Source organism: Misgurnus anguillicaudatus, chromosome 19 (assembly GCF_027580225.2).
Source record: "Misgurnus anguillicaudatus chromosome 19, ASM2758022v2, whole genome shotgun sequence".
Lineage (NCBI taxonomy): Eukaryota > Metazoa > Chordata > Actinopteri > Cypriniformes > Cobitidae > Misgurnus > Misgurnus anguillicaudatus.
This window is the reverse complement of record NC_073355.2, coordinates 11687346-11713893: the sequence shown is the minus strand read 5'-3', so window position 1 is coordinate 11713893 and position 26548 is coordinate 11687346. Positions and strand designations below refer to the sequence as shown.

The 26548-nt window shown below is 36.7% G+C and overlaps 2 protein-coding genes across 2 annotated transcripts in view; one reads left to right on the top strand and one right to left on the bottom strand.

Moving 5' to 3' along the window:
* tbcd (tubulin folding cofactor D) overlaps window positions 1-17322 on the bottom strand; it is a 45917-nt gene extending 28595 nt beyond the window's left edge. Inside the window, exons 1-13 of the mRNA XM_073856918.1 lie at window positions 16832-17322; window positions 16679-16730; window positions 16465-16562; window positions 16287-16388; window positions 15997-16143; window positions 14108-14163; window positions 12866-12998; window positions 11516-11561; window positions 11285-11417; window positions 10957-11099; window positions 4970-5030; window positions 4726-4800; window positions 4549-4642 (exon numbers count right to left, since the gene is read on the bottom strand). Of these exons, the coding sequence (XP_073713019.1) occupies window positions 4549-4642; window positions 4726-4800; window positions 4970-5030; window positions 10957-11099; window positions 11285-11417; window positions 11516-11561; window positions 12866-12998; window positions 14108-14163; window positions 15997-16143; window positions 16287-16388; window positions 16465-16562; window positions 16679-16730; window positions 16832-16990 (1299 nt within the window). The 5' untranslated portion in view covers window positions 16991-17322. The remainder of the gene's footprint in view (window positions 1-4548; window positions 4643-4725; window positions 4801-4969; window positions 5031-10956; window positions 11100-11284; window positions 11418-11515; window positions 11562-12865; window positions 12999-14107; window positions 14164-15996; window positions 16144-16286; window positions 16389-16464; window positions 16563-16678; window positions 16731-16831) is intronic.
* Window positions 10-4127, top strand: znf750 (zinc finger protein 750). Its single transcript, XM_055187075.2, has 3 exons — window positions 10-655; window positions 1682-2960; window positions 3088-4127. Exons 2-3 carry the CDS (start codon window positions 1726-1728, stop codon window positions 3683-3685), a joined length of 1833 nt encoding a protein of 610 aa, XP_055043050.2. The 5' UTR covers window positions 10-655; window positions 1682-1725; the 3' UTR covers window positions 3686-4127.
* Window positions 17323-26548: the final 9226 nt, after the last annotated feature.

The window sequence follows — 26548 nt, the reverse complement described above, 5'->3', positions numbered from 1 at the left end:
AGTTTGCTAAAGCTTGTATTTTATTTAGTTTATGATTCATGCTATACATGTATTCAAACCCTAACACTAAGATTAGTGTACATAACTGTATTTGTTTTCATGTGCATATCTGTGTTTTGCCGTTTTAAATCAAGTGTAGCTGTAGTACACATTTGGCTTCATGCAAATCTCCCTGGTTTGTCTTCAGTATCTCCACACCCCTCTGACAAACCTCCTCAAACCTGCTTCACACCTAACTATACCACTCCTGGGCTAATTCAACCATTTAGCAAACAAAAAAAGCCATAAACAGAACTGTCTGCTTCTAGTCCATGTGGCTTTTCTTTAGCAGGTGAGACGGGAGGCAAACTAGCAACGTATCGTGGCTCGGGGCTTCCCTAATATCAGGCGCATTGATGCTGCCTCAGGGCTCTACTGCTTGGGCATAGACTCCACCCCAGAGAGAGTCACCACCTCAGACAAAAAGAGATAGACTCATCAGACTTATCAGAAACCAGTCAGACAGAACACCTAACCGTGTGGACGCCCGCGTTCAGAGAAAACCACATCGGCCAGAGTGTCCCACTCAGGGACAGCCATACTTTCAAGGAGGTCACCTGTGGACATACATCAAACGACAAACATCCAGCATCCAGAACGTCGAATCGGACGACAGGTAATGCCGCGCCAAAGCTTAATAGCATTACTGATATACTTACAGCTTACTGACATGCTTGAGCACCTGTAACTGCTTCTGTATTTAACATGCGTTTATGATGAAGAACTGAAGAACTGTCTCCAGATGCACCTGTTATGGTACATCTGGTAAAATACACTCTTTTTATATATTCCAACAGATGTCTTTTTACAAATTATGTATAAAAAATACAATTAAAATACATAATTGAAAGTTTCACAGTATGTTAATATTAGAAAATACTTAGGATCTAAAGAAAGGTGTCTAAAAAGATGGAAATTAAGAAACGCTTAAAAATGTAGCAAAAAGAGATTTCACAATACAAAAAATTTCTTTTATTTTGTGCCTTGGGGAGGGAGTGGTTTCGTATGAAACATGTGAAGCAAAACCTGAGCCACCACTTCTTGCGACAGCACGTGACAAGCAGGTTCCTTAAGGTGGAGTCACTTTCAGCAGAACTTGCTTGGCAAACTATTTCTAAGATCTGCTGCCTAATACAAACCTTCAGGCCTCAAAATCTTTGCAAACTTACCGGACCATCTTGGATCAGCATTGAAGTGAGAAATTATAGCATAAAGCCCTAAATGTAACCCATTCCTTCCAACTCTGATGGAATAAATCCAATTGGCTTCCAATGTTATAATACAGATAAGCTGCATTTGAATAACTTTAGTTGCTTCTTTAGTTTGCAGCGCAAGTAAGATCAACTACGTCTAGTCTGAAGTTTGTATCCTGCAGGTGAGGTCATGGGAAACAGGTGTATGTGGTTTCCCACGCCATCAGGTTTTGATAAGGGGGAGCATGTTTCTACAGGCTTATGCTGGCTTCAGAAGTGCAGCACATAATGCTTACACACATGCCAAGAAGCAACACAAAAAATGCCAGTTGAAGAATGTGCCTGTGCATACTTTTCATTACCATCATGTGTTATTAGTGAGCGAATAAATAGAAGCAGTGCTCTAGGGTGTGACAGAATTATTCATTGCCTTTTCTGCTTTCAAACAGGACTGACAATTAACGCTAAACTGGATTCAGAAAACGGCGCCAGGATGGACACTCTCCAGGGGAGAAAACCAAAGAAACCCCATTACATTCCTCGACCACCTGGCAAACCTTTCAAATACCAGTGCTTCCAATGTCCGTTCACCTGCAACATCAAATCTCATCTCTTCAACCACATGAAATACAACTTGTGTAAGAACTCCATCTCATTGGTGTCTCAACGTATGGAGCAGACAGGAAAAACGCCTAGAGCTTCCCAGCGTAATATTTCATTCAGCCAAAACACTAAAGAACGGCCACTAGAGGATGAAGCCGACAAATATCTGGAGAAGACCAACGCCAACAACAATGATCAAGCAGAAATGGGTAAAGAAACAAAAGACAAGCCTGAAAGCCCTACAAAAGAAGTCACTAAGGCTGTTCTTGAACCAGTTAGTGAGACCAGAGACAAACGTTCAGCAGTGGACATTCAACAGAACAAACTATCTTCAGCTTTCTCACCGGTTACACGAATGTGTGAAAGCGAAGCTCCACCACTGCCTCTGCAAAAGGATGATCAATCCGCATCATCCATTTCTCAGTTCTACCACCAAATGCCATCCTGGGTTCCACCCGCTACCGCAACACCCCTTCTTCCTTTAATGCCGGACTATTCTCCCTATATGGTAACCGAGCGCCCCCTGCATTCCCTCTATGCACCCTACTCCCTAAACCAACCAAGCACTACAGCTTACCAACTTACATCTCGAGAGACCCAAAGACCCCTGGTTCCATCACCTCTGGTCCCACCCAGTGCATCCCTTCTCCACTCATATCACTACAGATATGGCCATCCTATTACTCCCGGCCCACCGCTACCCCTCAGCCTCTATCAACACCCTGAACTACCCATGTCCCTACAGAGGTCCAGGTATTTGCCTTTGGATGTGTATAGCCACAGGTTCTATCCCCGAGAGTATGGAGGGCACCTGGTCCCCCAATCTCATTCTGACTCTTACAGTAGGATTGAGGACAGAGTTATCCAGGAGCACAGTGGAGACAAGGGTACTCGCCAAAGTCCTTTAGCAGGCTGTGCTGCCTCTGGGTCTCCAGACAGGCCCAGTGCTGCAGGTGTCACCCAGCGTGTCCCTGTTACACTCAGGCACACATCCCATGGGCAGACACTTTCAATCGGGCAATCACAGAATGTAATGCAAGGTCCAGCACCAATGACAGCAACCACCAACTTACCCCAGAAATCATGTGGACAACCTCAAGAGAATACACTACCGAATATTGAGAGGTAAGTAAAGCTCATGCAAGACAACACAATGCCACACACTTAAAAAAAGCATAGAAGGAAAAATGTGATTCGATTAATAAATGATTATTAAATAACATTGGGACATTGTCTTCTTTTTCTTTTCCAGAAATGAATTGCAAACCACAATTTCAGCAAGCAGCTACAATTCGTCAGACAAGGAGGAGGACGAAATGGAGGAGGAGGAGCCAAGACCCCTTAACTTGTCAAAGAAAGATCAGCCCGCATCTAGAAACATAATAAACCATTATCCTGACCAAAATCTCCATTCTGATTCAGAAAGTGGACAAGAGGAGGCACCACTCAACCTATGCCTAAGGGTACCGACCAAGAACCTTCGCAATACCACAAGCCTTGAAACTCCAGGAAAAGAAACCGTCCAAAATTCTGAGGTATCCATAGAACAAGATCTAGACTCTTGTGACCAGAGGCACTCAGCAGCATTTGCTCTGTGTCAACTTGCAAGCTCAAGGGACATTATCAAAGAATCCCCTGTTGGCCAACAAGAGACGACCAAGGACCAAAACAGCCGATGCACTCCTTCCCCAGACAACCATCCAGCCAAGGACACTCCAGACATGGCCAAAGAAAGCACTCGAGCACTGGGACAAAAACGAGCAAAAAGCAGACCCCTGAGACACACTACCAAGAGAGCAAGGGTAAAAGAACCAGTCAGAACCCAAAGAAAAAGGTCGCAAAACTGTTAATTTTGAAGTGTGAACACCTCCAATTCATAAAGCTGACAAAGAGCTTTGAATGAAAGATCGGTAGTAGAGACTTTACAGGATGACGAGATAAACTACACTGTATACATCAATTACTACTGTACAGTATTTTTATATGTACAACTTATTGAGTGTTTAATGTAAATATTTTCTATTATAAGTATTCTGCACTGACTTGACTTTACAGATTATACACTTTGTTCGCTTTGACAGACTTCGAAAATCATGCAACTGAGCATTTAAAGGAACTTGGTGGTGGCATTTTAAATAAAGAAGCTTGTCAAACCAGGTATTTGAATAGTGTTTGCATAAAGTGTATCTGATGTTTGCTTATGCGTGTTTGAAACTGTGCATGGTATAACATTATACAATATTATAACTGGTAATACTAATGTCAGTAGTAAAAGGATGGCAAAAGATGTCTGAGATTAAGAAAAATCAACACATTTGGAATTATCTATGTACTTTACAAAAAAAGTTCACCTTTAGTGTTTGAACTCCTATGAATTTGCTTCATGCGCAAAAAAAGACATTTTTTTACGAATTCTTACTGTCCATACAATGGAATATTAATAGAGGTTGAAAACATTGTAATGACACTGAGCCAAGAGATGAGCAGGAACCAATTGTTTAACATGTGGGCATGTTTGATTTGGGCTCTGTATGCATTGAGTATTGGAATCTTTTCTTTGTATTGATAATAACAATAGACAAGCTCAAAATATATTTTTTGACTTCCGCAGAAAGGAAAAAGTCGTACAATGTTGAGGCACCGAAGAGGGTCATTAAAAAATATATAAAAAAATTTGTTGCACTTAAATGCTTAAAGAGAGAATGCAAACCACATTAGACAGACGTGAAGGAAGCAGCAGTCCTCTCCGGCCCAGCTCTGCAAGAGCCAGGCAGCCACCATGCCAGGCATTATCTGTTTCCTGGAAACTGTACCATGTAATTATAAACACAATGCCATTGAAGAAACACCATTAAGCTAACCTGAGTCAGATTGATATAGCGTAACATACCTGAAGCACTCCAACACAGATTCAACCACTTCATCTGCAAGCTCTTTAGGAAGTCTACCGGTCACTCTTCCAATCCTGCAGGTGGTAGAAAAAAAGAGACAAGAATAATATAAATTTTTGTACTTTCATCAAGGTGATGATTTGTTGGCTTTTATACTATTTGCTATTTATACAGTTAATATATGCGCTATGTAGCACTACTAAATTATCTAAACTGGCCCAGATACAAAAACTTTTTCCTTACCCCTTGGCAGAAGACCACCGCACTATTGTCTCTTTGTCTTTCAGCCCCATCAACAGTTGCTCTGCAACATTAGATTGGCAAAAGAGCAGTATATGAGAGCATTTATTAATATATTTATTACACGGCTCATTGGAATGCTCGATTTTGATTGGCCAGTTGCGACATTTGCAGGTTTGTTATTCACAGAAAAAAAACTAAATTCAATTGATTCAATTCAATAAATTCAATGAATCATTTTTACTTTAATGCTTTGTTTCTAGACTTCTATTAATTTTTTCGACGTGTGCACCATTATTACCTCTCTCTCTATCACTCATCTCTACAATGTGTAATGTGATCCTCCTGCGCGAATGCGCGTTCTTGAGGTTCTGAGTGAGATACGGAGCTGCGTTAAATGAGTGGTGTAGGATTACAAATTTATAAAATGTAATATCTAGGTTCCAATGTAATAGTATGTAAACTGAAAAAGTGATATACATTGTGTTTTACATCTTGAGGTAAAGATTAGGACATTCTACAATCAAGTCAGTCAGCCCAGGTTGTTAAGACATTAACCTTCTGTCTTTATGCTCTTCCTGACCATTGGGAAGAGTGCCAAGTTAAAGGTGATTGCTAAGCTCAAGGCACAACTGTGCCTTTGTCTTTATGCATTTGAAGGTATAGGCGATACAGTAAGGATGATTGGATTAGCACCTATGCATTTGAATGATACTGTTATGCTGATGAGATCAGGGCTATAGCAATTCCCGGTATCGGGCTGATTCCTTGACTGAATTTACATGCTTTGTTTAAAGTTGAGTGCTTTGTATTCCATTTAGGGGACTACCCCCTAAAATGTGTATAAATGCAATGTAGGGCTACTGTAAGTCAGACTTGGTGACTGCAGCGCCCCGAGCTCTATGCTCTGATTTGAAGATCACTTTCTGCAATAAAGACTACTGCTCGAGGAAATCCAAGTCTCCTGGTCTTCGCTAAAAAGGTTTGAAACAGATGGTGCCGTGACCCGGATAGAGCTTCTCATTTCACCAAAAACATCTACAAACATCGCTCCAGACTGATTATTTCAGCTCAACTTTGATTTGGTGAGTGTCACTCTATCAAAAGAACCTCTACAGACCAGTACATGTGGTTAAGTGTTAACAAACAGCTGCAGGTTTCTGTTAACAAATGTTTGTTTACCCTCTGTTTAGGCAGGGAAGTTTAGCATAACGTGCTAATGTTTGAGTTATCCTCTGTTCATCCAGAGAAGTTGTTTGGTTATCCTCTGTTCAGCCAGAGAAGAAGTTTGGTTATCCTCTGTTCAGCCAGAGAAGTTGTTTGGTTATCCTCTGTTCAGCCAGAGAAGACGTTTGGTTATCCTCTGTTCAGCCAGAGAAGAAGTTTGGTTATCCTCTGTTCAGCCAGAGAAGTTGTTTGGTTATCCTCTGTTTAGGCAGGGAAGTTTAGTACCACATTATACATTTTGTGTTATCCTCTGTTTAGTCAGAGAAGTTTGGTTTAACCTGTTTATCACGGATGTATAAGAACACATGCATATGAGAAAATAGGTAATCCTCTGCTTTGCCAGAGAAGAATTTGCGCTATCCTCTACTGTGTAAGGAAGGTTAACAACAGTGATTATCTGAATCAGTATAAAGAAAAATGGTTAAAAGGCATCATAGACTGACTCCCACAACTGAAGAAGGTGGTCTTGCGACACCTTTGTGGTCAGATAACGAATTCAAATCACTGTTAGGAGTGCAAATGGACCTTATAGTCACTAAGAAAGTTAGACAAGAGCTAACTCAGAAGTATGAAATCCATCCAGACAAGACTTGGTCTTTAGATGAGTGTAAAAGAGTATTAGGAGCATGTATTCGCAAAAACAATGTGAAAGGCATTATCTGCCGCCGAGGAGAATTTGGTTTAACGCTAGCTACACAACAGCTTCAGCGTAATTCAGAACTAGAGGAACAAAACAAAGAACTCAGTGCTAGAGTATCCTATTTGACTAAGAAATTGAACCGCAACAAAGCTACAGTAAAAACTGATATGGAAGAAGTTAGTCAGCCTGATATGAATTATCCTGACTTACAAACTTTCTTTGAAACAGATGTAGCCATCCAATCAGTAGATGATGTGCCTATAAACTCAGTGAAGGTATGTGGCGCTAGAAGAAGAACTCAGGGAATTGAGGGAGTTAAAAGTGTTCCTCTTAACTCTTCTGTTGTCCAAGTAAAAACTGTTACAGAAGCACTAGGACCTAAAGATATAGAGAGATTATCTCAGAACTTACCCTCAGCGCGCACACATTTTTGTGAATTTAGAAGAGCATTGATCGGCAAAATGCGTCTCTATGACATGTCGTTAGCAGAAGTCACACAGCTAATGTCACAAATTCTAACTGAATCTGAATTCAACAGTTATGAGTCTGCTGTTACTTCTGAACTACAACATGCCAGTAAAGGCGATTTGAGAGAAGGTGTTTTGAAAATTCTAAAGAATATCATAGGACCCAAAATCGACTGGTCCAGAATCACTAACTGTGTACAAAGGAAAGAAGAATCTGTGAGTGAATACACTGAAAGGTTTTGTCAGGCAGCTGTAACTTACAGTGGAATAGTTGATGATCCTGAAAATGTGCTAGAGGACAAGGGACCTCTAGTCCGCATCTGGTCAGACGGCCTTGCAGCCGAGTATAGAAAAGCCTTACCATTCCTAGATCTAACTTGGTCTAACAAAACTCTCAGAAGTAACCTAGACAGTTTAGCTACATGGGAAAGAGATGCTGATGTTAAGGCAAAAGTAAGAGTAGCAACAGCTACATTTAACACAAGAAATCAAGAAAATAAATGTCTTAGGAGGGACATCAAATGTCACTACTGCGGGAAGCAAGGGCATTATTTAAAAGAGTGTAGGAGAGGTAAAAAGATACTTGGAGAAATCAACAGTGTTTCTCAGCTCTTACAGGGCCTCCTTACAATACTGAAGCAGCCCCTCTCCTCTACACCCAATCTGTGGGGCAACTTGCCAAGAGTCTAAACATTAAGGCTGTGAGAGCTTATTGCTGTATTGAAATTTACAATGATGAAAGACTCTTATGTAAAGATTCATGCAACAAAAAGGTTGCTATTTTTCCTTTTATGTATAAGTGTGGCTGGGACTGCAATTGTGATTTAAACTGAAAATCACTTACCACCACCTCTTAAGAAGAATAGTTTACTCTCACAGCCCTAAATGGTCTTTAGCTACAGGTCAGTAATTTATACTGTCTTATGACGTCTACTATGGGTGATTTTTCTTAGAGGTTTATAGGGATTTTTTTTACAGTTTAAAAGGGGGATGAGCTCATTTACAATCTAAGATGTTGATAGCTCCCATGTTGACAGGGACAGACTAGGACACACGGACCAGTGAGGAGCCCAGGGAAGATCCGAATGCAATAGGCTTCGGGGGCCAACCCTGCGGTGAAGACTCCCTCATAGGCCTTACCCATTCCACTAGTCCTTCCTTACCTCACTGTTCTTTAGGTGTCATAGGAATTAAGAAATAGGTAAAGAAGGAACAATAATAGCAGACTCAGACTGAACCGTTTTTGTTTTTTACAACAAATACTGCTCTTTCGTCTTTTGTTTTCTTTCTTTCTTTGTGCAGATACCCCTTGATGGCTGTCCCAAGACTCATACACCCCAACCTCCTTAACTGTGTATGAAGCCACAACCTCTAAAGACAACGACATCCACTGCCAAGCCAACAGTCACAAAGAAAAAAAAATACACAACGCAGAGAAACAAATACGGGAACTTAAGTCATCTCTCAGCATGATCAAGCAAAATTACACCAGATGACTGAAGACAATTCTTTATGGTTTGGAAAGCTGTTGGTAAATGTTTAGTTCAAGAAACAACCCTTGCCCATCACAAGGAGATGACAGTTCCAACCAAAAAAGACTATTACCCGTAGGAACTTCACGGACTCTAGCTGCATGTTTGCTTCTGTGTCAGCATGCAGTTTGTCACTACAGACAATCAACACAGAACCTGTGCCTGTTGCAATCACAGGTTTCAAGAATGAACTTTAAGTGTCTTAAATTGTATTTTGTGAGAGTTATTAGAACTCTCAAAGGGGGAACTGTAGGATTACAAATTTATAAAATGTAATATCTAGGTTCCAATGTAATAGTATGTAAACTGAAAAAGTGATATACATTGTGTTTTACATCTTGAGGTAAAGATTAGGACATTCTACAATCAAGTCAGTCAGCCCAGGTGGTTAAGACATTAACCTTCTGTCTTTATGCTCTTCCTGACCATTGGGAAGAGTTCCAAGTTAAAGGTGATTGCTAAGCTCAAGGCACAACTGTGCCTTTGTCTTTATGCATTTGAAGGTATAGGCGATACAGTAAGGATGATTGGATTAGCACCTATGCATTTGAATGATACTGTTATGCTGATGAGATCAGGGCTATAGCAATTCCCGGTATCGGGCTGATTCCTTGACTGAATTTACATGCTTTGTTTAAAGTTGAGTGCTTTGTATTCCATTTAGGGGACTACCCCCTAAAATGTGTATAAATGCAATGTAGGGCTACTGTAAGTCAGACTTGGTGACTGCAGCGCCCCGAGCTCTATGCTCTGATTTGAAGATCGCTTTCTGCAATAAAGACTACTGCTCGAGGAAATCCAAGTCTCCTGGTCTTCGCTAAAAAGGTTTACAACAGTGGTAAAAACCCGGTTTTGACGTGGATGCGATTAATGTATGCGATTAATTTAGATAGATTAATTAATCACAGAGTATGTAATTAATTAGATAAAAAATTTTAATCGATTGACAGCCCTAATAAATATGTATTTAAATAACATATTTGACAGTATATTTGACAAATGATTAAACCAAATAGAGTGTTTGTGACATTTGATTGTTTTGTCTTTTGACCCAAAAATAAATGGGTATCCTCGCAGAAGGTCTGCATTCGTTAACAATGAACATATCAAATCAATAATGTTCCTTAGCTCACTTATAAGGTACATAGGCGTGTAATAAGTGGGATAATGTACAGCCACACTGCAAAAAATGACTTTCTAACTTAGTATTTTTGTATTGTTTTCAGTAGAAATATCTTAAAATTCTTAAATCAAGATGCTTTTTCTTGATGAGCAAAACGGCCCAAGAAAATAAGTCTAGTTTTTAGACGAAAAATGTCAAATTTAAGTGATTTTGTGCATAAAACAAGCAAAAAAAAAAAATCTGCCAATGGAATAAGCAAAAAAAATCTTGAACATTTGTCTTAAACACTAAATTCAAGAAAACTCCAAGAAAATTTGCTTACCCCATTGGCAGATTGTTTCGCTTGTTTTATGCACAAAATCACTTAAATTTGATATTTTTGGTCTAAAAACTAGACTTATTTTCTTGGGTCGTTTTGCTCATCAAGAAAAAGCATCTTGATTTAAGAATCTTTATGTATTTTTACTGAAAACAAGACAAAAATACTAAGAAAAAATACTTGAAAATCAATACTTGAAAATCATTTTTTGCAGTGTATACATTATCCCTTACACTGCAAAAAATTATTTTCAAGAAATTAAAAATATCTAAAAATTCTTAAATTAAGATGCTTTTTCTTGATGAGCAAAATGACCCAAGAAAATAAGTCAAATTTAAGTGATTTTTTGCATAATACAAGCTAAAAAATCTGCCAATGCTGTAAGCTAATTTTTCTTGAATTTTTCTTGAATTTAGTGTTTCTTAGTGTTTTTTGCTTACCCCATTGGCAGATTTTTTTGCTTGTATTATCCACAAAATCACTAAAATTTGATATTTTTGGTCTAAAAACTAGACTTATTTTCTTCGTTTTGCTCATCAAGAAAAAGCATCTTAATTTAAGAATTTTTAGATATTTTTACTGAAAACAAGACAAAAATACTAAAATGATTTCTTGAAAATCTTTTTTGCAGTGTACTTAGGAAAACAATATAGGTACATAAAAATTGTACTTTGATTCTTACCAATGACATTCTCAACCTCCTCAGGTACATCATCGTCTTCATCATGACTGACAGATGCCAGATCAGGTTTTGTCGCCTCTACACTTTCTGTTACAGCAGATTGGGCCAGGTTCACTGCAAGTGACCGACATCCTCTCTGGTATCTGAATGCCAAAGCAAATGCTTACAATTTTTAATTCGGATGACAATTTTTATAATTTTCTTCAATTTCAACCTGTTTTCACATCATCCTCAGAAATTAAAAGGACATTTGACAATATCTTTATGACGAATAAAAAAACAACAAATGCATAAACAATGCAGTCTGCCTCATTGTTGAGCACATTACCTCCATTTGGCTAAACGTGGTTTTTGAAATGTCAGGCCAAGTCTCTGGATAACTTTTACTCCCAGTTTGCGTAATGTGGCCTGGTTACTCTCAACTATTTTCTTCGTGTTCAAGCATTGAAACACAGAGGGGGCTGCAGAGAGAAGGATTAAGGGTCAGGTTAAAATTGGAGACATTCAGACTGAACATTCACATACCTGTAAATATTTTTTCTTTAACTTATACACACACCATACTGCAGGAAGTCATCACGTTTCCCATGCTTGAAGAGCTGGGCCTGGTATTAAAAAGGTGATTTGATTAGAATGATGGTATGATTCCTCAAAACTGCTTTACCTATGCACAATAAAAAAAATTTGCCTTGACATCAACATTAACCACTTTGCAATGTGTTTTTTTTTTAAAGCTGGCTTCGGTTAATGTCAGCAGAAGCCTCTTGTAATGAGAAAGTTTGAATGTGCACCTAACAGGTTCCTGCATACTGCCTTGTGGCACATAAAGTGTACACACAATATGCAAATTATCCTCCTTTATGGCAGGTTTAGCACTTTAGGCACTTCAAGCACACAGAGCCAGTTTTAAGGGCCTCGGGGAACAAAGACGAGCTTTACAAAAGTTTAAAACAACAGGACTGTTTCATACAATTTCGGGTTGTTTTTATTAAATTACAACAAAGGCAAATATATGTTTTTACATGCATGAGTACAGATAAACTGTAGAATAGTTTTTAAACAACTATTTATGTTTACTGTTCAAATTAACAAACTATGACAGAAACAACACGCCAAGGAATCAATCAATAATGCCAAAACTATACAAATATATAAAATTTCTGTAAAAATGTACCATGATCACATTTCTATTGGGTTACTTTAAAAGTAGTAGTTACATAAAAAAATTCAATGACGTACGAAGAAAACACGAAATGCAATTTTAAACAAATGTATATACTATATAAATAAAAAGTAGGGTTGCATCTAACAATTATTCTTTCGATTAATTGACTAATCGGATAAAAACATTTACTCAATTAGATTCTCTCATTATAGCTAAATTAGGAACTATGTTTAGAAGAGCTTTTAAAGCCACTATATTAGTTTTACTAATATAATCTTTATTTATCTGATATTTTAAGCTTTGAATAAAAAAGTTTGTGCAGCTTTTAAACAAGCTGGTTGCACAGTGAGAAGAAGCGTATGATAAACGTGCAGCTCATGTTGTATGAGTGTGTGGGAGCATGTGACGTCACAGACAAACTAAGTTGACAACGAATTTCAACGATTAGTTGTTGCAGTTCTGATAAAAAACATTAAAAAGTGAACAAAAAAGGATCACAGAGAGAAAGATAAATGCATATTAAACCCAACACAACAACAAACTCTTCCTGAGGCAATACAAATACGCTTTGATGGTATCACGCCTGTTTTTTTAGGCAGCATAACTTCCTTACAATGGCCAAGCTGTGTGATAAAAGTATGCAGCCACATGCATGTTGTATTTGACTATGGGTTTTGTGTCAACAGTCTAAGGCAAATGATTTTGTGAAACGTGACAGAAAACTAAAGAGGATTTGGCGCTTACTAGTGACTGTAAAGCTCCATCGAGAGCCACGGTTCCCTCCATGGTCAGCTCACTGGCCTGTGAGATAGTGGTCAGACAGTGGTCCAGAAAATTCCCCAAATGCTTCTGCTTCACATCTGGACGGGTCACAAACCTATTGCAACAATGCAGATTTAAAGGGATAGTTCACCCAAAAATGAAAATTCTTTCATCAGAACAAAACAGAAAATCAAGCTAATCAGGAATTTTTTTTAATACAGGTTTGTAAGAACACAAGAGTGAGTATTATGATGACAGAATTTTCATTTTTGGGTGAACTATCCCTTTAAAGTAACCTACAAGTGTTAACACAGCGCCCTCTAATGCTCATGGAATAAAACTGACACTACAAACACTACTATTAGTTTTAGGTAGTGCTGGGCATAGATTAATCTAGTTTAAATCGCATACAAAATAAAAGTGATTTTTTTGCATAATATATGAGTGTGTGCTGTGTGTAATTATTATGTATATATAAATACACATACATTCATGTATGCATTTAAGAAACATTTACATTGGTATATATATATATATATATATATATATATATATATATATATATATATATATATATATATATATATATATATATATATATATATATATATATATATATATATATATATATATATATATTAATATTTTTGTATATTCTATATTATATATATAAACAAAAAATGGATATATAAATAAAATGTTCTGAAATGCATATATGTGTGTGTTTTTAAATATAAATAACAATTACACATAGACACAGTACACACACATTTATATATTATGCAAAAATAAACTTTTATTTTGTATGCGATTAATCTAGATTTAGTTTTAGGACTAATAAGATGTATACAGAATATTAAAAATATACTATATTTTGTTGTGAAGATTTTAATGTGGTATATATGCTTATATAGGTATATTTACGCTTTTATTTTACTGTAATATGTTACATCATGTTAGAAAAATATATTCAAATGTTTATAGAAAGGAAAATACAGTAAAACAAATACTGAAAATAATGGCATATTTGTCCTTTCTAACTAAATGGATACACAAAAGAATTATATTTTTATAAAAAAAATGTATCTTTAAGGAAACTTAAATAGGCAAACTTTAAAAAACAATTAATCATCCCATATTCACACAATGTTGCTTGATTTAATAATACAAATATTCAATATATCACCCAGTATATTACATAAATAGAAAAAAAAAAAAACTTACTTTGCCACGAGTACAGCTGCAGCATCTCGAGATTTGTCACTGACATTCAGAAATGACTGCAAAAAAACATTCAAACTTTAGATAATCATAACAAAAGTTCACCTGTGTGAGGTGACCAGCCTTTGTCTTGTTACCAAATTTTATTGTATTATTGTTCGTGTTAATACCATTTAGCATTGGCATGGTGTTTTGGCACTAATTTAATCATTACAATGACAAGAATCACCACAAATAACCATTTGTATGTGGTCTTTTTAAATGAATTAATTATTACATTTCTTATAAATAAGTATGATTTATAATTTTTTATACAATGTACGACAGTTTTTTTGTGAATTTTAGTCATATAAAGAATTCAGGTGCATTTTGAAATGTTTGAACAAACCATACTGTATTGAATATCACTTCAGATTTAATTGTTAAATGCAGTAAAAGACTCTCAAATTAGCAAATATTGAAAAATGTTTTGCAGCTAGTTATAGAAACATGCATCAAACAAACTCAACTGACTTTTGATAATTGTAACAAATATGAATATATAGATAAAAACTCAAACCAAGTGTTATACAAACAGAATAAAACATTGTAACATTTTATCAGTCACCTATAACAATCTGTACATGTTTATCAGAGCACAGTTTACTTTAGTAAACTGTAGTAATAATTCCAACATACGGTATTGTTTAATAACCTATCCATAATAAATATTAAAGTACTACAGTATTTACTACAGTTTATCACTTCACTAAATTAATAATACAAAACACTACTGCCTAAAATCTAGTGCTGCCACCATGTGTTGACATTGTAAAATTGCACGACATGAAAATTATTTCTGCTGGGTGACACAGTATTTTTGACCCTAAAGGCGGGGTGCATGATTTTTGAAAAACACTTTGAAAAAGGGAGTCGGGCCGACTAATAAAACACACTTGTACCCAGTCAGCAGTAAGGGGCATGTCTACTAACTGACATCATTGCCTGGGTTGCGTATGTGCGGGGCAGGTCTATCAAAAGAAGGTCCAGATTATATTGGGGTAAGGGTGTGTTTGTTTAGGTGATTTCAAATATCAACATTGGCTTTCAGAGATCATGCACCCCGCCTTTAAATAATAAATTTTTATATTCTACTTTCACTTTGCTAATCTCACGAGACATGATTTCACCTCAGTGAGAAACACTGTCACTTAATAAAAGCAAACAGGGAATCGACAACCCTATAACACCGATATTATCATAATACATCATAATTTAATGTTTTTTTATTTTGCATTAATTAACAATTAATCTTCTATTCCCACTATTATCAGAGACAGACAAGCTGCAGTGCCCAGTGAGACGGCATGATGATTGACAGGACCATGACCATGAAGAAAAAGCACTTACCAATACTGCTGTCTTACTCAAAACTTTTCTTAATAAACTTTTTTCTTTATTTAATATAAGAAAGTTTGTCATTGTAGCATTTTATTGGTTTTAATATAGACTTATTGTTACACACTGTTGTTACTCTTCATCATTCCTCTTCTAATCTATTACAAGATACAGCGCTAAAGTAACCCTCGCTGTCTGTGCTTTTGCAAGTTCCTAGGCTTAAATTCGCTGTGGTGTCTTTCTTGTACTCTGTGTCTTGTTCAGGATGCCCTGATTTTAAATGATAAATTAAACTTGTAGCCCTGTATGTTTTTGCATCTTTCCTGGACACTTTAAAATGCTTCCACTGACAAGGACATTCTTAGGGAATGAACGTCCCAGTTCAGTGGAAGGATTTTTTAAATCAGACACCCTTTAAAATGGACGACTGCCTGTTCAGCACCCTACCTACTTATCAAGGGAGTTGATTGAGACGCACCCTTAAAGTTAATGTGTGGTCTGTGTCTATGTGTTACCTTAGCGACAGACATGATACGATCCATGACAGACTCTCTGTTGATCCCGGGGTCAGTGGACAAGTGGCCATCCAGACGGGACAGGTCGAAGGGAATGAGGCATGTCATGGAGAGCCACAGGAGGAGTATGTAGCGTGTTTCCCAGGTCTAATCAAAACATGCAATAACGATTAGATGACTCAACATTTTGTCTTTGAGAACAGAGTTACGTATCTCAGGAAAATGTAATAAATGTAACAATATGTAAGTTTTGATGATGCTAAGGATGAGCATATCCATATGTAACTCACTTCAGTGTCCTTGGGGTCCTGTCTGCATAAAAGGTCCAGCACCGGTTGAACATCTGACACCTCGTGAGGGAAAAACTGCATGAAGACCTTGTAGCCTCTGACCTACGAGAGCACCAACATTCAGTCACAAACTCTTAATTCAAATATGAGAAACTTGGAGAACTGTGCATGGTCTTGCCTTAGAGATGACGTAGATAAATTTGAAACAGATATGGACCAGAAGAGGTGGCGACTTCTCACTGCGGATCATCTCCAAAAGCATGCTCAGCATCCACTCTGCACGACAATAAATACAATGCTATCAATCAGTGTGCAATCACAGAAATCATTCATCATGTCCATTACATCAATGATACATGACATCTAGTTTTAATGACTAAAAATCCTCTTACCTAAGTGACGGTCCAAAAGATGTGGCTGCTCCTGGTAGCGATCCATCATAACTGCACAAATTACGACACAAGCACAGGTGCTTTAGAAACAGACAGCTTGCCTATAAATGCATGTACTGTGTTGTAGTAGCATGTGTATTAAAAACTTATAACAATGAATTTCTCGACGGTGATCTCTCTGGTGACCGTGTCGTGATAAATGTCAGGCAGACTGCTGATGAGAGCTCGAACTTCAGCGCTCTCACCGAACTCAGACAGCACACACGTCTGAGCCATCACATCTGAATCCTCGCCATTACAAACACCTTCCATCTCTTAATTCTTATCTGTGAACAAGGGACTTATAAATATAATGGCTGCGGTATTATATGGATCTTACAAATGGATTAACAAGCGGTAACGGTACGTTGAAAGGTTTGTTTTTAGCGTCACGAGTAAAAGATACGACTAGTTCAACCTTAAGATGCTATTACACCGAATTATACACAGTGCTGCCAAATATACGCTACAATTCACTGTGTGTCTGTTGCTTAAAACTGGATATTTACAACAGATACAAAAGCTGATAAAATAATGCACATGACGCAGTTCAGTGTTATGTTGTCATGTCCATTGAACGGCGCTATGCTGATGACGTCTGACGGTAAGCCGCGAGGGTCCAAATAATAATAAAAACCTGACTGCAAATGCGAAACTCTGGTGCTTTTCTTGAAACAGTCACTAGGTGGCGCGGCCGCCATTTTGGGGTGAAAATTTCAACTTGACAAAAGCACAGATACACAGAATGACAACGAAGAGAAATCAAAGTGAGTAAAAAGAACGCCGTTTTCGTCAGTCCACTGGAAAAATCAGTAGGTATGTTGCTAAAATTTTCAAAATGGAAAATAAAGCTAGTCGTTCAGATAGAAAGAACTTGAAAAAAGCTTTTAAATGAGACAAAGATCATGTTTATGGGTTCAAGAATAACAAAATACTGGCCATTTGAAATGAATCTCGAAAATCATCACTTTATTTTGTCCCATGTTTTCCATTAAAATTCTAGAAAATGTGTGACTGAATCATGAAAATTATAAAATTTTTGCTATAACTTTTTACATTTTTGAGATATTGACCTGAATCTTTCAGGATAAGCTGTTTGCCAGATCCTCTACATCAGTGTTTCTCAAACTTTTTCAGCCCAAGGACCACTTTATCTTCCAATTTTTTTCTGAGGACCACCTAACAGAATCCCACTCTAACACGCCCCCAAAAACAACAAAATAATAAGGATAAGCTAAATTTAAGTTTAATATGCAATTGTTTCAAGTCAAAAACTAATTTTTTAAACACAAATGCAATGCTATGTTCAGAAATTATTATATGAATTTTATTTCATTTGAACAAGTAAATGTGAAATGAGTTACAGCTTAATATGAACAACAAACTGCACATGTGAAAAAATGCAATTAAACATACTATAACAGCCAAGGTCCCACTTAATGTCATTCTAAAGAGCCCTTAGTTTAAAACTGAGGTGGTGGGTATATGAAGTCTATGGTTGTAACTATGGTAACTATAAAATGCTGAAAAAAAAATTCCCCTTAATGTCCAAAATCACTGAAATTACAGGGATTTTACACATGAAACAAAAACTAGTACATTACAAAACGAATAGATCTGTGGATCTGTGGAGCTGCTTTCAGTTGACGCTTGATCTTTTATTTTGACTCCTCTTTGGTTTAGCCAACCGATCCATTTTTACGTTATTAAAACAGAAAGGCAAGAACTGATATCACGGTTTTGCAAGTGCATTAAAAATCGACTTAAATAAGTGACGATTGTATAAACACTTGCCTAGTTTAGGTCATCTTTTGTTGGACCACTGGGGGGGTTTGGGACCACACTTTGAGAATTACTGCTCTACATATTCTACTTCTGAAAAGTCAAAAAAAAAAAAAACACTAATTGGACCAAATAACACTCTTTATTCAGTCTATATACAGAGATCTACTACATGGCTATACGTCTGCTTCACATTCTTTGTCCATTCGAGCAGATTTTGGGGGTGGTAAAACTCCCGTGGTCGTCGTTCAAATGTATTAAAATTTCGTTCACTTGTACTGCCCTACAAAGCCAAAGCGCAGTAACTACGCATTTGGTCAAAATTGAGTTAAGGGTTAAAATGGGCTTTGCGAGATCGGTTGTGTCTTGTGACAAAGTCTCCTGGTTCAATTTTGTCCCAATTTTGTGTGCCAAAATTGCAGTAACATGTTTGACTGGCTGGTGTAAAAAAACTTTAAAGGGCATTTTTCTCGATTTCAGTGTTTGGTTACTGCACTTAGCCTTTGTAGGGCAGCGTAGTTTAGCAATTAAACTAAATGTCTTTACAATTTTAAGACTGTCTTTACTCAACTTCAGCAAAAACAACGACGATTTTACAAACAACAGACTTTGGCGAGTTAAACATGAAAGGTGGTGACTGAAAACGAGAAGGTAGCTATGGTTCTTCCGGTGGTGTTAACAATAAAAACTTCGCCATCAACAAACCAACAGAAGCATTATTTTTCACAACACCGCGCGCCACCTAAGGAAATCTTGAGTTTCGTTGAGCGGAACCAAAAAATCAGCCGCGACAGCGGAGTTAGCAACATACCTACTATCAGTGTGACAGTAAAATCTTGCCTTTCATTGATTTATGCTTACTTATACTGTTTTTTACTGAGTAGTCAACTTAAAGGTGCTGTAGAACGTAAAACTGTATTTACCTAGGCATATGAATAAGAGTTCTGTACACTGTAAAGACATATTGTGAGCCTCAATATGTATGCAAAAGACAGCTGGAAAACAGGCCAACACCAACTGTGACGTTACACCCGTGATGTATGCCCACAACATTAAATTACACATTAAATTAAGTACAATCAGAGCCGGACAGTAATGGAGTACATTTACTTGAGTACAGTACTTATGTACAATTTTGAGGGATCTGTACTTTACTTGAGTATTATTTTTGGGGAGTACTCATGACTTTACTCAAGTACATTTGAGAGGCAAATATTGTACTCTTTACTCCACTACATTTCTATCCATAACCGTGAGTACCCGTTACTTCTTCTAAAAAAAAAAAAGGAAAAAAGAAACATCTCAGAAACCCTCGAATTGTTGTTTCCCTTTTCTCAAACGTGATTGGATTGTGCAGGCGCCACTGATTGGGACAGCTTATCCGCTATCACCTTCAGCTTTCCGCCAAAGTCCCAATAGTCAGATTTACATAAGAGAAGAAATCATGGACGAAACAATGGATGAAGACACAGCAGGTGCATCCTGGGAATGTGACAACCCGTGGCTCCACCTCGCCACTATTTTAATTTTCTAAACAAGTTAATGATAGTTTTCGCTTTAAGTGTTTGCTAAAACAGAGCTTCATCACCGCTTACAAAAATTCAACCCCTTGAGAGTGGCAGGGATCACTGGTGATCCCGGATTATTGTTGTTCAAAATTCATTCCTCTTCAAAACATCACACTCTTACTTGATCTGGACAAACTCAGCATCACAAAACAGGTTTAAGACTCCAGCTTCGACATTTGACCACTGTTTGTTATTAAACTGCTTTGCAGTGACATTCATTTCTTAATTTATGCCAGGAGTGCAAAATAATTAATCTGAAACGTTCGTTATTTTGAATAGAAATCATTAAACATTTATTCTCGTCTTCTCCGGTTTATTTGTATTCAAATACATAAAATATACAGAATCCGCCAGGGCTATTAGTACAATGGTGCGCATATTTGAAGAAATAATGATTAATTATCACATGTTAGTAAAATATTTAGTCTTACAGAATAAGATTTCTATCAATTTTCCACTGAATTATGCGATCTGAAGAGCTCAAAGAGCGAACGGAGTGAGATGTGTGTCTCCTCTTCCTGATTTGTGTCAGCTTTGACCTCAGAGCTCTATCATTTGCTGTACAGCTGTCAATCATCTCACGTGCTTCAATGTGCACTGTGGCAGTAGTAATGCAAAATTTTAAAATGTACTCTTGTACTCTTGATACTCAAGTACTTTTAAAACAAGTACTTTTTACTTTTACTTGAGAAGACATCTGACTGCAGTACTTTTACTTGTACTTGAGTAAAATTTAGCAAGGGGTAACTGTACTCTTACTCAAGTAATGAAGCTGTGTACTCTGTCCGCCTCTGAGTACAATGTTGTTACAATTGTTGAGAAGTTGTGACTGCTGAGTTAGCACTATATGCTAGCGTTTAGACTGCCAAGTTCTACTACATAGGGTAGGTATGCATTGACATCACTTTTCCAGGTGACCACACCGGCGCACGCCCTTTGTTTGTTTCCCAGTGGCAAAGATTCAACAAAATGGCTGGTTTTTAGAGTGCCTGATGTGAAAATGCCAGTAAAACGGACTATTATTGACTTTAATTGAATTTAGTTGGACTTGATAGCAGAGATGGACAATACTTGGGTACATTAGTTACATTTTCCAAGCATATGTGCTTTATTAGGGTGTTTGTCTTGGGAAATATTTAGTTTATTTTAAAGCATAGAATCATACTGTGTATTCTTTTACATTGCACATTCAAATTGTGTACTTTTACTTCAGTAAAAGTATGTTAATATACTTAAATATTAAATGTAAAACAAAAACTTGTATTATAAAATGTAATAGAGTAGAAATTATGATAATATGCTTTGGAATGTATGTTTCTTAAAGAAAAACACTGATAAAATAAAAATTCTTGAAAAAAAATATTTTAAGTAGAAAGTAAAATACTTAAGAAGTATCCACCTCTGCTTGATATCATATCAACTTGTCAATCCATCCGTGGTCAGTGGACTTTGGCATGAACAATCTATTTAACTCACTGCAAAAAATGCAAAAAAAATTCCCATTTAGACGCGTTTTCCCTGTGTTTCCGCTGATTTCACACTGGACACAAATTCTGCCACTCTGTCTTTTGATAACCACATAACCACAGTCACTTTCGCCGAAGGTGACGTCACGTGCATACCCTCTATTGACATTAAAGTTACATTTTGCAGGTTCATACTGAAAAACACAAACCGGATTTGTCCCCAGAATGAAATGGTCTATTATTGTCCATTAACAATCTCCAAACAATTGATTTTTCTTCAAATTTTGTATCTTCGTCTGACACAGTCTCAAACATATAGTCTGTTTGCACACACACAGAGCTACTTAAATGAGCTGCTCTAAGATACAGCCAATCAAACATTATTATTCATGACCCTTTCAAATAAGGCAATAATAGGCCATTTCATTCTGGGGACAATACCTAGGGTTGTAAACGAACATGTACATTTTCTGGAGATTTTTTGCACTAACCATACCTTCTATGTCGATATCAAAGAACATTTGGTATCAATGCGTTCTTTGGCACCTTTAATTCTTTTAGTAACTGCAAGTCCTAGCCATAGAAACCATAGTACAGTAATGATTTATATATATGCCACTAAGTTACATTGAGCTTATTAAATTCATCAAAATAAAAAGCAGTTACGTACATTCCTGTTATATATTAATTGTCCAACATTCTGAATTTTTTTTTATTAAAGGGACATTCCACTTTTTTAAAAAATTTGCTCATTTCCCTCATTGTAAAAAAAAGCTGTAGAAATTACAATGGTATTGCAGCTGGGTTGCCGGTAAATTACCGTAGATTTAAATTTAGGTTATTTACTGGCAAGAGTTTGTTCAAAGTTAAATAAATTTTAAATATTAACAAGTCTTTATCTTTACATAATAAAACTATACAATAACAGCCGCATGCAAAGCATTCTGGGAACCAGAAATCATCATCAACCTTTTTCTGTTTTTTGCTTCAGATTTTGTTTCCCAGAATGTTTTGCTTGATGCTGTTTTTCTAGTTTTATTCTGTAAAGACAAAGACTTGTAAATGTTTAATGTTCATTTAACTTTGAACAAAATGTTGCCAGTAAATAACATAAATTTAAATCTACAGTAATTTACCAGCAACCCAGCTGCAAATTTCTACAGAATTTTTTGTCAGTGCTGCTCCAAGTTAAACATTTGATTCTTACAGTTTTTGAATCCATTCAGCTGATCTCCGGGTCTGGCGCTAGCACTTTTAGCATAGCTTAGCACAATCCAATCTGATTAGACCATTAGCATCACGCTAAAATAACCAAAGAGTTTGATGTTTTTCCTATTAAAAAGTTGACTCTTCTATTGTTATATTGTATACTTAGACCAACGGAAAATTAAAAGTTGTGATTTTTTTTAGGCAGACATGGCTAGGAACCAGTGCTTTAAGTGGGCTGGAACGCCCCGGTACTCAGTACCGCCACTTCTAAAAATAGCTCTTGAGCGTACCACCGCCTCTACGTGCGCCCAGAACGTGCTTTTAGCGTACCGGAACGCTCATCTGTTTAAAAATCAGAGGTTTAATTTAATAATTTGGCTGCGCTCCGCTTTTCAGAGCGCCCTTAAGGTACGCTTCCTAATTCGTTCCACCGAGAGCAGAGACTACATTACCCATACACCCTTGCGTTTACAAGTTCAAAGTGCATGCGTCCTTCAGTCAGTGTCAACGTGCTCTGGAGAGGTGTGTGTTTGTGTGTGAAACGCGGCGCAACCATAGCTGCTCGGTTAAAATGAAAATACAATGAACACGTAATATGCCCTCCTTGTTTTAGACTCTGAGTAGTAAAAGAACGCCGTCAGAATCAGAGGACTCGCTGACATCCCACCAAGCCAGAATGATAGCTGCAGGTCAGACGCAAGCCTTGTAGGTACGTGATAATTGCTAAACTAAAAGTAAACGAAATTTCAATGAATTTAAACGACGTGCACAGTAGTTTTACCATCCGCAAAATGGAAAACAATGGGACAAAATAAATGACTTTAATCAGAATTTCAAATGGCCAGTATTTTGTTATTCTTGACCACATAGACATGGTCTTGGTGTCATTTTAAAGTTTTTTTTCAAGCTTTTTCTATCTGAACCACTAGTTTTAGCATTTAACCATGCTGAAAATTTTACTCACATATCTACCTTTTGCACATTTTATTTATGTTCAAAAACTCTTTCTACAGTAGCTCTTTCTAATGGTATTTTTTTCAAAATCCTTTTGCACATTTTATTTATGTTCAGTAGCTATTTCTAGCTCAAGCAAATCCACAAATTTATAAAAGGATTAATTATTTTTTACAAGGTCGTCTGTTGACTGCTAAATATAAAACCCCTTCAATATAGGAGTCGAGTCAGCAAAAAAATAAAAATAAAATAGAGTACCGGCACCTCTTTTGGGCCACTTAAAGCACTGCTAGGAACTATACTCTCAAACTGGCGTAATAATTAAGGACTTGTAACATGGCTGCAGCAGACGTAGTGATATTACGCACTGCCCAAAAATAGTCCCCTGCTATTGAAAGTAACCAAGGGGACTATTTTCGGGCAGTGCGTAATATATGTCTTTAGCACTATTCGGACATCTGTGATTTCATGTACCGATTCGGACGGGATTAAAATTCCCAGGCTATTCCAGAGATGGGAATGTTTCATGCATTTGGGCGTTGCCGAAGATCACGTGCTCTGGATACACGGGTTTGTAATGTTTAATATTTTGCTTTAAATGTAAAATTATTACAGAACATGTAATTTATTAATATAATTTTAACAAAACAAAATAAAATATACAAATCCTACTAAAGTAAAGTTGGCCTACATGTTTTATATAACTGTCTGCTTATAATAAACCCAAAGAAATAAAGAAATAATGATTAATAAAAATGTATTATTGTTATTAATTAACATTACCATTCCAGAGTTTCTGACCTTATAACGCTACGGATATTACAGAGGCCAGTCTTAACAGTGTTTGCTATTCAGCTTGTCTTGATGTAATTATTTTATTTAGCCGAAAAGGAAAAACATCCATATCTGAATGAATGGGACTCAGGAAATTCAAAGGCTGCATCCGAAAACTCTAAATTGCTGCCTTCTGAGGCAGCTTTCCAAGGCAGGAAGGCATCAAGGCATGTCCGAATTCAATGTTTGGTTTACTTCCTGTCTCCTGAGACCTATGCGTGGACGTACATTAAAAATGTGAATGGTCGAGCCCAGGGCCGGTTCTAGATATTTGGAGGCCCTAGGCAAAATTTATGTTGGAGGCCCCTCACACCCCTTTCATTTTCAGAATAATCTGAGAAAGTGTTTTTTTTTCTACCCTGTAAGAATTTATATGACCACTACAGTTATTAAACATGTTTCCCCCATTACTTTTCTGTTTTATTGAGTTAACAAATTGATTACATTTATGTTCAAATTTAATTAGAAATTATGCAAAACCACATGTGTTAATCATTTTGAGGCATTTTTGTTGTTGTAGATGCAGTAACTTATTTAAAACACCACCTTTTTGGGATAACACAGGATAACACAAACACAACACTAAGACAACATTGCAAAAACCCTAACTGTAAAAAACTACAAATGAACACCTCCTAGTAAACTTTTTTGTTTTTTATTTGAGCTGGGTATGAAGAAGAATTCCTCTCTTACTGAACCAATATACAGTATAAAGTTATTAGACTATGGATTTATTCATATATATATGTACTCAGAGATGTATAGTAACGAAGTAGAACTACTTCACTACTGTACTTAAGTACTAAAAGACAGTATCTGTACTCTACTGAAGTATTATTTTTTTCTCCTACTTCCACTTTTACTTCAGTACATATTTTCAACGAGTTTAATACTTTTACTCCGATACATTTTTTATGTGCTGCATAGTTACTCGTTACTCTCGTTATAAAAATTTTACGAATCATTCCGAACCCACATTATCACTGCCGGAGCGGTGATACACGTTAGAAACACACACACACAAATCGTGGTCTAAACCAATCAGAGATAGTGAAGGGGGGACCCCTCCCTCCCTCTCACTTACAAATATGAGCTGCGGTTGTGGACAAAACGTGAAGCGAAGAGAGAGCAAACGTGCGCGAGAGAGACAGAGTTTGCGTGAGAGAGAGAGAATGCGCGAGAAAGGGCGAGTGTGGGCAAAAGAAGGAAACCTAAATACATTGAAACACCTTGCACCTATACCATTATATTGACTAATATTTCATTAATACTGAATTTTTATCGCCATATCAGTTAAATTAATCTGAATTAATCTGAACATTCCTGTCCTTGTACTCCTGCTACAGCCAAAGGAATTGTGAGTGTCCTTTAGCTTAAACATTTGAAATATAAAAAATATTAAATTCAAACTTTTGACTGTTTTCTTTAATAACTACATTACACAATACTTGTACTTTTACTTTCAGTACTTGAGTAGTATATTTTAAAATAAACTACTTGCAATACTTAAGTACAAAAATTTTTTAATACTTTAGTACTTCCACTCAAGTGCTGTGCTTAAAGAGCACTTCAACTTCTACTCAAGTCACTTTTTTGATAGAGCACTTGTACTTTTACTCAAGTCTGGGTCCCTAGTACTTTATACATCTCTGTATGTACTGGAAGTTAAACAGACAAACTACTAAGCAGAATAATTTTTTTTTCAATAAATATGCATCATGTTTTCATGATTTGAAAACTAAAATAAAGTGTAGAGAACTTCCAAGAAATACAGACAGTTTATTTTAGGTAACGCCAGTTTTGTTTGCTGTTTGACTTAAATACAAACTTTTTTAACTTGACTATTTTTTGATATGCAGCTTCCCAAGCGATGCTATCGTGCACACGCATTCAAAGTGTCTAAACAGAGTCAACAGCTCTCAAGTTTGATCTGTCCTGAAATGACGTTGTCACACAGAACAAAGTTAAGTTTTTTTCAAAATACCTGCATCATGCACTGAACGGTCTTTGCATGCCGC